General features: G+C 56.5%; 6 protein-coding genes across 6 annotated transcripts; 3 read left to right on the forward strand and 3 right to left on the reverse strand.

The window, feature by feature from the left end:
• Window positions 1-45: 45 nt before the first annotated feature.
• Window positions 46-600, reverse strand: B0H18DRAFT_1118057 (uncharacterized protein; the record flags this gene model as incomplete). Its single annotated transcript, XM_048033707.1, has 1 exon — window positions 46-600. One exon carries the CDS (start codon window positions 598-600, stop codon window positions 46-48), a length of 555 nt encoding a protein of 184 aa, XP_047894794.1.
• A 301-nt stretch (window positions 601-901) lies between these two features.
• B0H18DRAFT_1118058 (uncharacterized protein) lies at window positions 902-1,505 on the reverse strand (the record flags this gene model as incomplete). The annotated part of the gene is made up of 2 exons (XM_048033708.1): window positions 902-1,444; window positions 1,500-1,505. 2 exons carry the CDS (start codon window positions 1,503-1,505, stop codon window positions 902-904), a joined length of 549 nt encoding a protein of 182 aa, XP_047894795.1.
• A 1,041-nt stretch (window positions 1,506-2,546) lies between these two features.
• Window positions 2,547-4,120, forward strand: B0H18DRAFT_1118059 (uncharacterized protein; the record flags this gene model as incomplete). Its single annotated transcript, XM_048033709.1, has 4 exons — window positions 2,547-2,840; window positions 2,896-3,234; window positions 3,309-3,483; window positions 3,537-4,120. 4 exons carry the CDS (start codon window positions 2,547-2,549, stop codon window positions 4,118-4,120), a joined length of 1,392 nt encoding a protein of 463 aa, XP_047894796.1.
• A 203-nt stretch (window positions 4,121-4,323) lies between these two features.
• On the reverse strand, window positions 4,324-6,077 carry B0H18DRAFT_1084539 (NADP-dependent oxidoreductase domain-containing protein; the record flags this gene model as incomplete). Its single annotated transcript, XM_048031800.1, has 14 exons — window positions 4,324-4,374; window positions 4,432-4,542; window positions 4,563-4,612; window positions 4,687-4,828; window positions 4,885-4,957; window positions 5,015-5,050; window positions 5,108-5,162; window positions 5,220-5,274; window positions 5,334-5,375; window positions 5,438-5,544; window positions 5,578-5,687; window positions 5,754-5,839; window positions 5,889-5,929; window positions 5,984-6,077. The coding sequence occupies 14 exons, from the start codon at window positions 6,075-6,077 to the stop codon at window positions 4,324-4,326; spliced, it is 1,053 nt and encodes a 350-aa protein (XP_047894797.1).
• A 4,328-nt stretch (window positions 6,078-10,405) lies between these two features.
• On the forward strand, window positions 10,406-11,084 carry B0H18DRAFT_1118061 (uncharacterized protein; the record flags this gene model as incomplete). The annotated part of the gene is made up of 3 exons (XM_048033710.1): window positions 10,406-10,720; window positions 10,775-10,957; window positions 11,028-11,084. 3 exons carry the CDS (start codon window positions 10,406-10,408, stop codon window positions 11,082-11,084), a joined length of 555 nt encoding a protein of 184 aa, XP_047894798.1.
• Window positions 11,085-12,640: 1,556 nt separating this feature from the next.
• On the forward strand, window positions 12,641-15,366 carry B0H18DRAFT_1001097 (uncharacterized protein). Its single transcript, XM_048028272.1, has 7 exons — window positions 12,641-13,361; window positions 13,438-13,839; window positions 13,893-13,938; window positions 13,993-14,258; window positions 14,311-14,442; window positions 14,497-14,602; window positions 14,659-15,366. Exons 1-7 carry the CDS (start codon window positions 12,912-12,914, stop codon window positions 15,126-15,128), a joined length of 1,872 nt encoding a protein of 623 aa, XP_047894799.1. The 5' UTR covers window positions 12,641-12,911; the 3' UTR covers window positions 15,129-15,366.
• Window positions 15,367-15,384: the final 18 nt, after the last annotated feature.

Consider the following 15,384-nt stretch of genomic DNA (forward strand, 5'->3'; position numbering starts at 1 on the left):
ATACGTTGAAGGGACCGAAACTCACAATCATACACTCCACCGCGCTCAATCAACTTCAATCCCCAACACATCGCCCGGCGACGCCAGCAGCCTGTCCATTAACGCCTGCTGTCTCTCGCTCGCCCTCTGGCGCCCCTCCTTCAATCTCTCAATTCCGTTGCCAATGCTTTGTATCAACACCTGCGCGGGCACGCGCTCGCCCACGATCGCAGGCGCGGCCGCGCGCTCCCTGAGCTCCTCCACGTCCGCCGCGACCGCCTGGAGCGCGTCGCGCGTAACGATCACATGCGCGAGGGCCTCCTTGCGGTAGCGGCCAATCTCCTTCAGGAGCGTGAGGTGCATCGTGCTCTTGCGGCGCGCGCTGCGGTTCCCGCCGAGGACCGTCCACAGCTCGGAGAGCAGCTCCGCGTGCGCCTCGCTCAGCGCGACGCCCTCCCGCGCGCAGATCTCGTGGATGGTGAGCAGGTGCTCCTGGAGCCGCTCGAGGTTCGCGGCGCTGGCGGAGGCCTCGAGCAGTGCGCGGTGGGTCTCCTTGGCGAGCGTGTTCATCGCGTCTTCGAACGAGCGGAGGACGACCGTGTCAGTGTCGGTGCGAGACATGATACGCGACAGCGAGAGCTGCCCTTGTTCGTCGCAGCCTCGATGGTGCGCATCGCGTGTCGTTCACGGCTGTGATGCTGAGGGCGCATGGTCAGCGTGTGCATGTCAAACACGCTGAACGGGACTCACCGATCCACGGCTCCGTTGATCTTCGCGCTAAGCTGTCAATCCTTCTCCCGTCTTCTTCGTTCCTCGACGAACTGTGTGAGGGCCTCCGCGAGGTGTCCGGCTCCGCAGGTCACTCACGCGCACTAGCGTAACGAGGTCGCGCGTGGCCATCTCCGATCCTTGAGCTTGAGGCCTATCGCGCCCGTGCCACGTTCGCAGTCATGATCCCCTCGAAGTGTCCTGCAGCTCGACAAGCTCGGTGAAGTTCGCTGACTGCGGGACTGCTGCGGGGGCGGGCGGCGCAGATCATGCTGGATGAGATGCCGGGGATGATGCACAAAGGGGAGAGACGAATCGGAACTTGTCCAGGACGTAGCCCGACAGAACCCCAGGCCACAACAAAGGCGAAGACCCCGAGTGGCTTCTTCAGCAGCCAGAAGGCGGTTGCCAGGACGTCCACGACGTAGGATACTGTGGCCGATGCGCCTGAAAGGAAAGCCCGCTGCACCTGCTCGCGGTCCACTAAGGCAGGTGTCTCTTCTTGCAACTGCACCGCGGGCGTCGCGGATCGTCGAGACGCCATGGAAGGCGTGAGGTTCGCCTTCTTGTGAGTCTTGCGTCTGCGGGTGGGCATTCGCACGCCGATAGGACTCGGCGACGCTGACTGAGTCCGCGACAACCGCGCAACGTTTGTTCCTGGGACATCCTCCCATCCGCCGTCGTCCATGTTTTCAACCTGTACCACAACAGATGAGTGGTCAACTACCGAGTCAAGACGTGGATGTGCGCACCTTCATGGAATCAGACAGCTATATCCTTTGTGCCCCGGATGAGGCAGTGGTGAGGGCCGGTGAGGGTGTGGTGAAAGACACGAAGAAAGGAACGCGACAGACATGCTGAACAGGTCGAGTAAAGGTTACATGTGCGCATCGCGCGGAGCCACAGAAGGTCCACTGGCACGTGACATGTAGATTTCCTACTCATGTGGCGGGGCTCTCTGAATGGTACCGTTCTTCGGACGCTCATGAATTTGAAGCTTGACGTGTCGATAGGACCAAAAGAAATTCTGTCCATCCCAGCCCTATCAATGCTTCTCATAGCACGCTGCACTTTGTACTTATAGTGATCCTATAAGGTCCAGCCTCAGGCTAGATGGATCCTCGTTCAATATTCAGTTATAAGTGACGTCAACTGACACAAATCATCTCTATACTAGGAGATGGCAAAAGCTTACCTCTACGAAAGCCAACAGCCGATGAATTGGTCGAGTGTCGCTGTACCGACTCAGGGGAGGTTTATAGCGTTGGTTCTCGGCTAAAGGAAGGGTGGATCTGAGATAGCGAAATTACTAGCGGCCCGCTAGCAGGTGCGGATCGATCTGTTCTGTCCGCCGCCATGACCTCCTATGCTCAACGGTCATATGGCGCCCCTGTAAGCAAGTCGCTTGTCTCACTACTGCCACCACGACGGCCTCACATAACTTGCACGATCTCACGTCGAGCCCACTGACTTCGCCGTTCTTCACCATTCGGGAGAAGACCACGCTAACAGTCAAAAGTACGTCATGCCGCCTGCTTCCCATTCTTACCCCATTGATGAATGATGCTTAGGACCCCACATCGAGGCTACAATTAACAAACAGCGAAGTTCTATCGCGAATTTGAAGGTACGGCCAGCATTTGCACACGACTGGTGATACCCCTGCGCACTGTAAGTACACGCATACTTATACTGCACGTTGTCTGTGACAGTCATCTTTGTCAATATCACGACAGTATGTCTAGCACGACCGTTCACATGTCAGCTGGGAGGGCCCTCGGTGTCCAGGAATCCTCTGCATGGTCCTTCATCACTTTCACCCAGAACGATGGCTGGAGACAGACGAACTTGTGATGGGCAAAGTCTCTCTCCACGAATTGCGGCGCACTCTGGCACGTATGGCTCGTGTCTCCAGTACCTTTTCTGGGCCGGCGCTGTGTGCACTGTGGTCCGTGATTGACGACTTCGAACCTTTGCTACGCCTGCTCGCGTGTCGTCGCATGGTGGCAGTCGAGAGCGACGATAGCGGCTCCGAGGACGAAGAGAGCAGGCCAGCCCCTGAGCTCGAAATCGATTTCCTGGACACCCGGCAGGTAAGCTCGCGAACGTACCATGCATTCAAACAGGCTCACGCGAAGATGTACTCAGGTCCTCGAAGGGGATATCAGCCCTTCTGACTGGGAACGCTTCCAATACTATGCTGCACTAGTCCGAGTCTGCTTATACGACTACGATCCAACGATTGACTCATCGGTCTACATGCAACTCTCTCTGCGTAACGGCAACAAGCCACTGCTGCCCAACCTGCGGTACTTGAAGTGGCAACAGCAGTCGTGTAACGGCTCTGAGCTACTGTATATCATCGGGCCTTCCGTTCGGCGGCTAGAGTTCGACTACGCTTCGAAGGCATGGAGGTCCGGACGCGCTCGCAGACGCGACTATGCGCTCAAGGCACTCTTGGACAGCGCGAGCAGTCGAGCGCCCAACGTAGAGGACCTACACATCTACGGCGTCCAGCACCGAACGCGCTCTCCGCGATACGTGGCTGGACAAACCTCCAGCACGTGTACGTCCACCATGTCGTCGAGTTTGCTGCTCTCAAGATGCTCTCGTCCTTGGAGAGCCTCACGTCCTTACGGATGGACATATCGCATCTCAGAGACACGGAGGAGACATGCGACGGTTTCGGGCGCCTCGAGTCGCTTACGGTAGAGGGCGATGAGTCCACCTCGAGTGGTTCTTTGAGGCGACTCATCTCCTTCGGCTCACCACCTTGACCGTCTTGCTAGGGGCGGAGGTCACAACGGAAGGATGTCGGCGCCGATTGGAGAATCTCCAGATACATGTCAAGTACCCGCGCCTGGGTTCGTTGACGCTTCGGATTGCCTTCAAAGGCGAAGACATCCCGACCGTTCCCGAGATTATCCAACCCCTGTTCGTCATGAAGGATCTCGAGGCGTTTGACTTCGACTTCTCCTCAGCCGCTCATCTATCGGACACAGACGTCGAAGAGATCATCCGCCATTGGACAAACCTACGCTCCCTCCAGCTCGACCACATCTTCACAGCCATCGAGCCCACCGTACACAGTCTGGACATCATCGCGCGCGGCTGCCCACATCTTCAGGAGCTCGTCCTCCCCTCCGTCTGCCACGAGTCGTACATTCCCGAGAAGCCTTACGCCCCGCCGCACCACAACCTGCGGCGCATCATCTTCTACCGTGCCATGATCTCGGACAGGGCGCGGTTCACGAAGTACATGTTCCAGATTTTCCCGGACGTCGTCCCCTCGCTACCCTCGCTCTTCTACCGGCGTCCGTGCGAGGACTGGTGCCTCATTGTGGACAGCTTCCGGCCCGTCCACCCCATCTGACCAGCGACCAAGCATCACGCCCATCGTGCTAATCGCAATCTTAACCATTTCAGCAGGGGCTCGACCCTGGCCCTGCTGCATCATGCACACAACACACTTCCCAGCACACATCGCAGCACACATTACTGATTGTAAATCGTGTATCTTCCGTTCCTGGACCGACAAGGCCCAGCCGCGCAATCGATGCGGCACCCATTCCACTCCTACAGACTCGACCTGCCAAAAAGATCCAGCGGCGGGCGTCCGAACGTCGGCTACAACAAAGAGAGACCGATCAGCTCCAGCACCCACACGGCACCATAGATGACGACGCACGGGTGGCGCGGCTTGTTACCCAGTATGCCCTCGATTTTCTCCACAATGGCAGGCGTCAGCTTCGGGATGACCTCGAGGGCCTTGAGGTTGTCGACGATCTGCTCGGGCTTGGAAGCGCCCAGGATACCGTGGACGTGTTCGGACTCCGGGCGATCCACGCGAGCGCGAGATGCGAGACTTGCAGCCGAGGTCTAGCGTGGATAATAGTCCATGTTAGGGAACGTATGTAGTGTCAAAATGTGGGGGCGCACCTTTCTCGGCGACGTCGGCGAGGGCTTTGATTTTAGCGAGCATCGCCTGGCCTTCTGGCTCGCCGAGCGACTTCGCGCGGTCCTTGAGCCACTGCTCCTGTTCGCCGGCCAGACGGGAGTCCGGAGGGATACCGTTGTTATACTGCACGACGAAGGTCAGCATTCAATGTGCAAGAACACATCAATCGTACGAGTTACCTTGCCTGTGAGCAGACCACCGGCCAGTGCGGAGAAGACAGTCGTGCCCATACCATACTTGCTGTATATAGGACTGAAATTCGCAATGTGAGATAAACGTACACCTTTGTGGCTTAATGTGCAGACTTACGCGTATTCGGCTTCGGGGCGGTCGCGGTGGAGCATACTGCGTGGGGTAGGTGGTCAATGCATATCACCATTCGTGAACCGTGATCAAACGTACTGATGCTCACACTGCTCCGCGACAGGGCCCATCAGACCGAGTTTTTCGGCAACGTCTGGACCAGCTTGATGAGCGGAGGGGCAAGGCAGGGTAAATGGCATGGTACACTTACGATGTGCCTCCTCGATCTCACGTGCAGACCACTCGGACGTTCCCCAATAGAAAGCCTAGTGGTTACAGGTTGAGACATTCGGACGTTGGACCATTGATAGATAGGTATACATACCCATCCCTGATTGATTACGAAGTTGAATGCACGAACTGTCTCCTCTATCGGGACTGGAACAGATAGTTGATTAGCGCTTCACTCCGTAAGCAGATCTAGCTTACCGTGTTATCAGGGCGATGTGCAAAGATGACATCGACATAGTCAAGTCCGAGTCGCTGTAAAGATTCCTTCGTGCCTTCAACGATACTGCGAGGGCAAAACATCAGTACTACATTGATGTGGGTCAATGCTATAGACGTACTGCTTCCTGGATAGCCCATGCCGTTCTGCGGCTCATGAGGGCCCCAGAAAAGCTTGGTGGAGATGATCAAGTCCGTCCTTCGCAGGCCAAGCTCCCTGATCACCCGACCCCTGTTGCATCGCAGTGAGCGGGGGTTCTCCGACTCAGAGGGATAGATCAGTCATCTGCGGACGCACATTTCCTCTTCGGAGCGACCGGCTGCGTAGCCCTCCGCGGTATCGAACATGTTTATGCCATTCTCGAAGGCGGTTTTGATGATTTCCTGCCAAGGTATTCAGCATGTTTGCAGGATCGGATGAGAGTGCACTCACCCTGACGGGATCACCACGAACAGAGCCCCCGAGCGTTAACCCTGGACATCCACCTTTTCAGCATCATTCTGAGTGGAAATTCCAATGAACCTCACATCCTCCAAGCGAGAACAAAGGTACTCGCAGACCGCTGGGGCCTAGTCTCCGAAACACCATGTTCTTTGCATCGAACTCAACGGCGGAAGACATGTTTGTAGTCCAGAAGGGAGGAGATGCGGGGGTAAGCGACCAGATGCAATGCAAATGTGTTCACGGGGAGGCTGGCTGAGCTACTTATATACCACCCGGCATATCCTCGGTAAAAGAGGACATTCGAGTGTGCCATATAATCGCGCACATCCAATCTGGGCGGTCGAGGTACCAGGATGTCAGTCAGATGACAGTCACACAGCGCGGCGGCCCGTCCCATGAGCGAACGTACTATGGACACCATGTCAGACCGGAAAACGCTCGTGAAACACACACTTACTGCTGAGTCCGACTGTAGCTACCGTGACACTGAGTTACTACACACGTATCCATCTTCTTCAGGTCCACGCCATAGTCGGAATCACCAACACTACCAGTAGCATATTAATCAGAGCAAGTGCATTGTATCGCCGAAGTTCGATGGGTGCTGCAGTCGCGCCGCTTGCGACATGGACTCATCGTCGTTCCAAATGGAGAGTCGAGCGCTCGGGCAACGCACACGGTCACATGACTAATATTTCCGGGTTCAGGGAAAGATCGCTCAGTTCGTGCAGCTACTGGCGGGCACATGAGCCCAGGCAGTCATACCGTCAATGCTAGGCAGCTTCGAACTGCATATGTTTATCGATATCTCTGAAGTACTCATCCGAGCCTGAGCCGGACTTCAATTTAGAGCATGTCCCGCCCGCCGCCGGGCTCGAATAGTACTACAGAGTCATACCTCGCTCGGCCGGCACTTCACATGCACAGCCTGTGAGCGAGTTCTACATTGACGTACTCGAGTCCAATACGCTGCAAGCGATGACATACCGCACCGTCGTGTTTCTCTGACGGTCGCCAAGCTTATAATAATTTGAATGAGGACTTAACCGACACACTACTGGTACGTTCAACGCATGAGATCGTAGATGGACAGAAATTTGTCTTTGGAAGGGCACACCTCGCAGCGACCAAGACTTGCCTCTCGTGTGTAGCGACACAGATTATTGATGATCGACGGTGAAGGAAACCAACAGCAGCACCGAGCTGGGGAGACCACAAAAACTGGCGTGTTGTCGTTGGGATAGATGCGGATTCTTCACGGGTAGAGCATGCCATAACTCAACCCGGTTCTAAGGTGGTCGCTAAAATATATGGTCACTGGCTACGCTCCACGACGAGGGAAAGCAAACCTCATTTATCGTCGTGACAGACAAGTCGGAGAGCACAAAGGTCTGAGAAGTTTTGAGGGTGCCCTGAGCGACGCCGAGGCTGAGGATGTGGTGCAAACGCGGCCGGCCCAGCTTTTGATTTGCTAGTGGTCGTAGCCATCTTAGTCGTTAGTAGTTGTCCCGGTCCATCATGAGGTGTGACATCCTGTAGGCCTATTGTGAGTTGAGCGCGATACTGCAGCCAGAAGACACATACAAAGACGAAGAGCCGTCAGTTGATCTCTGGGTCGCCATACATGCTGGTCAGGCTAGCGGCGAATAACGGGACATCCTCGTGTCCAAATAAAGCGGCGATGACATTGCTAGAGAGACACCTTTGAGATTGGCAGTATGTGTACTTTACTGGCATATGTTCTGGCTAACGCACCTCTGAGACATAGGACCACCGGTATTGCCTCCTTGGACGCTAACTAGAGGTTGTACATCGCCGCCGCTGATGATACGAGGACTCACAAAGGTTGATATGCACGGTCAGTCGGCCGCAGAACGACGCTCACCTGTCGACCATACCGTCGACATCGCCTGTGAATTACGGGGGAACGAGAGGCATATGTTGAGCGGCAGAGTGTAAGGCGGGGGATATGGGAAGAACACCACACGCTGTAGGGCTATAGGGGGCTTGGTGAACTTCGCCAGTAATAAACATTGCCCTTGGCGGCGACTCGTGCACATCTCAACACGTCCTAAGAGCAGCCACTCCCGGACTGAGATGCGAAACTGAACGTGGGGGCTGAGCAAGTCCATCGCTCTGAGCAAAGTAATCATAGCTATCAATGACTCCACGACTGCGACAAGAGAGAAAACAGAGAATGCCGGTACGAACGAGCACGACACACGTCTACGAAGTTATGAGTGAGGACAGGATGCACTGGGATGTTCCGGTTATATTTTGATGTGGTTGCGACTTTTTACCGCGATGGCAATTCGGAAGGGGAAGTCTTCGACGACCATATACTGTAAGCCGGGGCACAGACTCGGAGGGTCGACGAAGAGCACGAATGCGACCTGTAGCAGCGCACCGCGGTCAGCAGCTAACCACGGCCCGAAGTTCGAATTACGGGCTCGGGGCATCATCTGAGTGACCCAAGTGGCTGCAACAGAGCACGGGTGGAGACAAGCCTGCGGAGGCGCCTAAAGCGCACCCGTTACCAGGGGGGAGCCGAACAGAAGCCTGGAGCAAATCGTATAGGCCCATCAAACGAGGCATGCGTAGGCCAGCGTCGCTGAGAGTCCTCTAGGCGCGACCACGATTTGCAATTTGTCCCTGCAGCCGCGACACTTCTGTCATAGCATTACATTCATATCTGAACTGAATTGGGATGCATCCGGCGCTCGTGCGGGCAGTAGTGACAGGCGACGTCGCTAGTGTTCAAGTGTACTCGTTCTGTGGGCGCGAAGAGCTTGGAGCTCTAGGACACCTATGATGTTTTCCGTCAACGCGACGGCCCATCGAAGCGGCCAAGAGACTAGCAGAGCATGAGGACCCTCATTGCAGATTTGCACGAGGCACGCGGACCCCGGGACCGTGACAATCCTGCCAAACAATATGTTGCCCCCCGGAGAATGCCAACGCCGGCCCAGCGCACGCCATGTCACCGGCGGCTAATGGAGGCGCATACGGCAGAAGAAGCGAGCTAAGGCACCTGCGATTCGGCTGCAGGGTGTGGCGATGGGAACATCCCTACATGCTGTGGCCTGGGTGCCATAACACTCCGAAGTGTGCGGGAGGCTTCAGTCGAGCATGAAAGCGAACGCACGGATGTCCAGAGATTCGGAAGCCACCGGCACCAAGCAGTGAAGGCATTGTAGCGCAAGTATTTGACTGGGGTGAATGTCTTTCTGTTGCGTACTTTGCGAGGCGTTCAGGCATTCCCTCTATTGTCTACGTATTTCGAGCGCCTCTGCGTGCGGGCTTACCTCAACTGGACGGGGGCCGCTGATATGCGGACATGATGACCGAGGGGGGCAACTCGTCAGAACGATACAACGTTATCTCTCACAGTTACACGTAAATAGGCCGTGCTGACTTACCATTTGAACGAAGCTGGCTTTTAGTCGCCATTTCAAAGCCGCCACTGCGATATCACTTAAGCCCTCAAGGATTTCAAGAGGAGACTGCAGATTTTCGTCAGTGAGACGGCGCAAATAAACAGCGACTACACACCTGCTCAGGGCTACTGTCTCGTATATGATGCTGTCCCTTCTGTGCTAGGTTTTGAGGTCGACGTTCAGATCATGTTCATCGCTTGTTTGCCAGTCAGTTCTGCGTCAGGATGACGCATTGTGAAGTAGGCCGTCAACGCGGCTTGGCGAGCATCGAACGAAGACTGGCACTCTCACCGCAACTCAATATACCGCGAACGACAAAACGGGCATAGTTGTGGAGAGACGCCGCGTGCGTGGGGCTCGGGCACGGCCCGCCTTTGCTTCAAAGGGCAAGCGCGTCCGGACGGCATCTAAGGGCCACCTTGCACCGACCGCGAGTGGCAAAAGTCGCCCCGTTATACGACCAGTGCAACCGGATGATCCCGATGAGCTCCGTGACAAGTATGTACTAGTAGGAGGCAGGGAGCGTGACCACCGCGCAGATCGAGCCTTGCGTCACTTGGTTCAGGCGCGATGATATGTGCACACCCTAGCGTAGAGAATGTACCGACAGCAGGCCGGCGGGTGTACTATGAGATGAGACACTGTAGGTCAGGCATAAAGCGACTCGGATCCCGCCCAGTGCAGTCGTCAGAACCGAGTCATGTCATCGCCATCGATGTCTCCACCACACAAGTATCAGGAGAAGGTGTGAGCTGACTGAAAGACATCTGCTCACCGCTGGAGCGTATGACTGGAAGTTCGCGCAGGTCAGAAGTTGGTGCCGACGACTAGCGCTGTCGTCATTATTCGCGCGTCGCAGATACCGTACTATACGCGTCTTGTTTTGAAACATTTTGCCGCCTCTTCGCGTGCGACTGCAGGGGGCTGCAGTCCCACAGCCTCCTCTTAACTCATCGCCCTTTGGCCAGGCTTCATTTCCTGCCCCGAGCCGCCGGCCGCACGCCCATATGAAACCGTGAAAAGGTGACATACGGCTGCGGTTTCAGAAACTCGAAATTAGATAGCCGCATGGCGACCGAGGGTCCGGAGATTGAAATACAGTGCGAGGGCCAATCAGAGGAGGTGCTGGTAGATCTCCGCCACGAGGGAATCAAGAAAATCAATATCTCGATAGTGTCGGCGATGGATCGGCGAATCTCAGAGTTATCGGACGCTGGACAGCTTCCGGATCTGGATGCGTCCGTGTTCCACGCTTCTGTCCCGCCGTCGCGGGAATGCGCCGCCACGCATCTCTTCCTGTCACCGCCGCAGCCACGGGCGACGCTGCCGTCGTCTGTCATACTATACCGCTGGGTGAGCGATGTGACTCAAAGTCTCGCTGAGGTAGAGGTTTGTCGTGTACTCGAGCTTGGATCGTTCTGACGTTTGCATCACCAGAATGCTAACGTCGGCCTGCACGATGAGTCGCCGCAATGTACTCGGGTCCCGCTGCTGGAAGACAACGACCTGATCCCCGTACCCAAATATGGCTCAAGATCTGGGAGGCCCTTCTTCGAATGGCCCATCGCCCTCTGGGCGTTTGACCATGATCACGTTCGCATCCAGATGTGCGAACTGTCTGTCGGCGATAGACAGGGATGGCATGACGTTTCCATCGCCGCTGACATCCCGTGGACAAACGGCTCCATAGGTCCTCGCGAAGTACTGCTTCGTCGCCCACGAGGATACCGTTCGGAACAGCTTGTGAGTAAGTAGACCCTGATATGTATGGTCGTCACCCTAACTGTCAGTGTCCCCAACGTATTAATCAGGTGATAGCGGAGCATGACACGCCTGTACTACGACTGCTGTCGCAAGGGATTCACGATACGTCCGGAACATCTCAGCTGAGGTCATGTCATTGCCTCTTCATCTTCACCGTCACAACCTTTGCGGCAGCAGAACAACTTTGGTGTGTATCGTTATATTGACCGCTCTTCTGATTTATTGCTAGATGTATTGCGGTGGCTGTTACACAACCAACCCATGGTCAGGTTCGAATGCAGCAGACTGGGGCATGCAGATCATTCAGCGCTCAGTACCCGCTGGCATCAGATTTATCACCATTGCACACCCGTCTGGTCGATGCGGGCGGCTTCGCGCCCTGAGATACAGGTCCTGTGCAGGTCGCGACTTAAACGGTGGGAACTCTGGCGGGTGGTGCTGGCTTGCTCAGGAAGTCGCCGATGCGGTGGACGAATGACTATCAAGATTAGGAATGCGGCCGGTGAGGGAGTCTACCCGTTACGGAGGGAAGTGACCATCTTGGCAGGTCCTAACCAGGGAAAGCCTGCGTGGAGGGGCTTCCCTTGTCAGGTAAGCGTTTGTTCGTAGTTCTGAGGCGCCGCTTCTCGCGAAGCTCGCGGGTGCTTTAGACGACAGTCGATGCATCGTAGACCGTCAGATGCGCCTGTGGGCGAGCGTCCTGAGGCTGTAAGTCTCGCCCACAACGGCCGTCGCAGCCGGAACGGACTGCGGTGCAACATTTGGGCTGGGATCTGCTTCACGGGAATGTTGAATGTGAGGTGAAACGCGGTCGTAGTCATTGGACGTGACTCCTCAGGCACCTTGGCGGCCATCTGCGGATTCGAGCCCAGCTCAGCAACTCATCATGATTCAATTCAGGAGCGCTCTGGCGCTCGCATGAACGTTGACGCAGAGTTCACCGATGCCACCGGACCCACAGTTCGCTCGTTCTACGGCCGCGGTCGCTACGCGTAGGTTCACGCATGGAGCTCGTAGTGCATTAGGTCCTGAGAGCAGGAGAGTGGGACGAGGCCAGGGAGCCAACGAGGCGGACGGCAGGACCGAGGCATCGGATCCTTGCGATTTGGCGGCTGATTCCCGATGGGGCAAGGGCCGCCGATGTTCCCGCAGATTCGCCGTGCCGCGATGTGATTTACGTACAGTAGTGGATCTAGTATCGGGCAGTTCAGATGCCCGGTCGGCCGGTTCGCCAGATATGATGGATCTTGTTTTCCCATGCCTACGCGACGTTCAACATCTCTCGCTGTCCGCATCACTTGCTAGCGTCGTTGCCACCAGGGAGGTGACGCAAACAACAACACCGGCTTGCGAGGAAGGATGCACAACAAGGCGCGCAGGAAACGCCAGGTGGAACAAGGGGACGGGCGCCCGAGTTAGGCTCGAGCCGCCCGGTATCGGAGTTTGACGAGATTGCCCGATTTCCATTCGGCGCCACCAAGTTGAATCTCCGCTCAGATGCGTTCGATGATCTGGCTCTGCCGCACTCTTGTCTTTGTTCCCTTTCCTCCTTCCTGCCCACTGCATCCTCCCAGATCCCTGCGCGATTCTGCCCGCCAGCCCTCCCTGTCTGCCTTGCGCGCGTCCTGCTTACTTCTGCGGGTTTCGTCTGGCCTTCGTCTGCCTCGTAGGCATCCTTCCCCTTTTATGCCATTGTTTGCTGAGGAGTTCCATAGCGTGGTCACTAAGATATCCTCCGAAAACACGAGGAAGCCTCACATAAGGCTGACTTTGTCTTGCACATCTCGAATAGTCTTTCTGTTTCCTTGTCATGACCTCCGCCTACTCAAACTCCTATGCGCACCCGCCTCCGCCGAATGGGCGAGATGATGTTCGCCTCCCGTCAATCAAGGACCTGAACTTTCCTCAGCACCGCGCGCAGGAAGGTTCTACGGCTCCGTCCGGCGGGGCACAGGCGGAACATGCACGTCCTAGTCGCCACGATGCGGCGTCGTGGAGTCGCTCAAGCGCATCGACCTCAGCGCCGCCCTCGCAGCATCCGCAGAGTATGCTTCCGCCACACGAGAGTCCCAAGACCCAGTACCCTCCAGCAAAAGTGGACGCGACGTACGCGAACTCTCAGCAGCCCCCGCCCCCTCCGGTAGCGCCCAACACCTCTGGACCGCCTCCCTCCCGTGGCGATCCGTCCCCGCAGAATCCCTCCAAGCGTCCGCGGTCTGAATCGGGCGTCGGCGTCAGTCCCTCTGCGGGGCGCTCTCACGTAAGCGTCTTTCATGAGATGCAGTCTTGACATGATGTAGCTAATCGTGCATCCACATCGATCGGGCGTCCTTCAGGCTACCGGGTACCCCCCTCCACACCCGTCCTACGCGTCACAGCCTCCTCCGTCGTACGCGACTGCGCCGCCGGCGCCAGTGCCTGCGTCCCATGAGCCCGTGCACCAGTCGGCCCCGTACCCGCCTCCGACGGGTTATGCATACCCTCCTCCGCCTGTGGCGCACATGCCTCCGCGGCACTATGCGGTGCCTCCTCCTGTCCCTCCACAGCACCCTGCTAGCTCGTATCCGCCTCAGGCACCACCCGAGCACTGGCCGCCCCACGCACCGCCTCCTCCGCCCCATCAGTACGCTGCTTTTCCCAGACCAGCGCTCGTGGCTACCGCAGGGGACCCGCGTAGTGCAGCGTTGAGTCCGAACGAGGCCGAGAAATTCAGTTTCCGTCAGAGCACTCTTTCAGAGGTAAACATATGATGCTCATAAATGAACGCTGATGCTGACGTCTAGTCCGCCAGATCTACAAGCATTGTTCCATCCTCCATCAATTCTCCCAATACTGGGGTGAGTATCAAACCTGACCTCTTCATTTCGGTGCTGACGCGCCAATCAATATAGCACAATTGCAAAGCAGTCAGCCACAAGCTCAGCCTTCCCCTCACGAAGTTGCGGAGATGACGTGGCGCGCAAATACCGTCATGCGTCTCTTGGAAGAAGTCAGGCGCCTCTCGCTTCCTGAAGGTGCGGCTCCAAAGGAGAGCGCTCCTGCTGTCGCGCCTGCTCCGGGCGTCCCTGAAGATCACACTCGTCCGCCGAAGCGGCCGTGGGAGGACATGGCTCGCGAAGAGAGCGACACGCCGGCTCCCAACAGTTCTTATCCTGATGTGAGTTGCTATATCTATCTGTGTTGTGATTTCTGATGTGTTTATTTCACAGGCTCCGGCTCAATTCGAGACCAGTGATAGGGCTACGGCCGAGAAAGACATGGAGATCATTCGTAGTAAACGGGCGACTAGCACCAATGCGTCGGCTCCCGGACAGCCGAAGAGTAAGTACAGGAAACGCAGTGTGAGTAGAATGTATTGATATTTACCGAGTCATACGTTTCTGATAGAGCGACAGCGTGCAACTCCGCCCGGCAAGTGTCACTCATGCAACATACGTGAAACACCGGAGTGGAGGCGTGGTCCCGATGGGGCTAGGACGCTATGCAATGCTTGTGGCTTGCGTGAGTTCACTTGTTACGATCCGTCGAGCCTTCGTCTCACTTGATGCCATTGATAGATTATGCAAAGCTGATGCGGAAGCGCGACAAGGGCGCGGACGGCAAGGCAGCTCCAATTGACTTGCAGACTCTTCGCGCGTCGACGCAGTCAGCTAGAGGCGCAGAGGCGGAGCATTCTCATTCGCAGTCCAGCTCGCACCACCAGCAGAGTCCAGTCATACACGCCCAGTATGACCAGCAGAAGGCGGGGCCTCCACCGCCTATGCATCAGAGCCACCACCCTCCACACCCGCATCCTTCTCCGCATCCTCACTCTTACCAGCTAATGCCTGTCGCGGCGCCTCCTACTTCCCACTCCCAGATGATGCCGCCCCCGCCCCCACACCAGCAGGGGCACGGTGAAGGTGGTCCGGTTCCTCCGCCGCCGTGGATGACCTCTTCCTCGTCTCGCACGGGGTACTCGACTGAACACCAGTCCTACTTGAGGACCGCGCACCCCCCATCGCACGCGAGAGCGTCTCCTCAGTAAGTTCGGGCTAAGGGCTTCTAGAGTGCATGTGTTATATTCTATGTTTGCAAGTATGACTTCTGCGCATTCCTCTCCCACTCTCGTACGAACCTTGTCCATAGTCTCTTGAAGTACCCTACGTGTTCATGGCACCTCCGTTCTATGTCTGTGTGTACCTGTGTATGCAGCCTCGTGTCTAAGCTTCTCGTAATTGTCCATATTATACCAGTGTTTAATAAACGAGTGTCGTCCTCGTGTATGTCATCGGCCCTGAGGA

The sequence above is a fragment of the Fomitopsis serialis genome (assembly GCF_022376445.1).
Source record: "Fomitopsis serialis strain Sig1Antser10 chromosome Unknown B0H18scaffold_24, whole genome shotgun sequence".
Lineage (NCBI taxonomy): Eukaryota > Fungi > Basidiomycota > Agaricomycetes > Polyporales > Fomitopsidaceae > Fomitopsis > Fomitopsis serialis.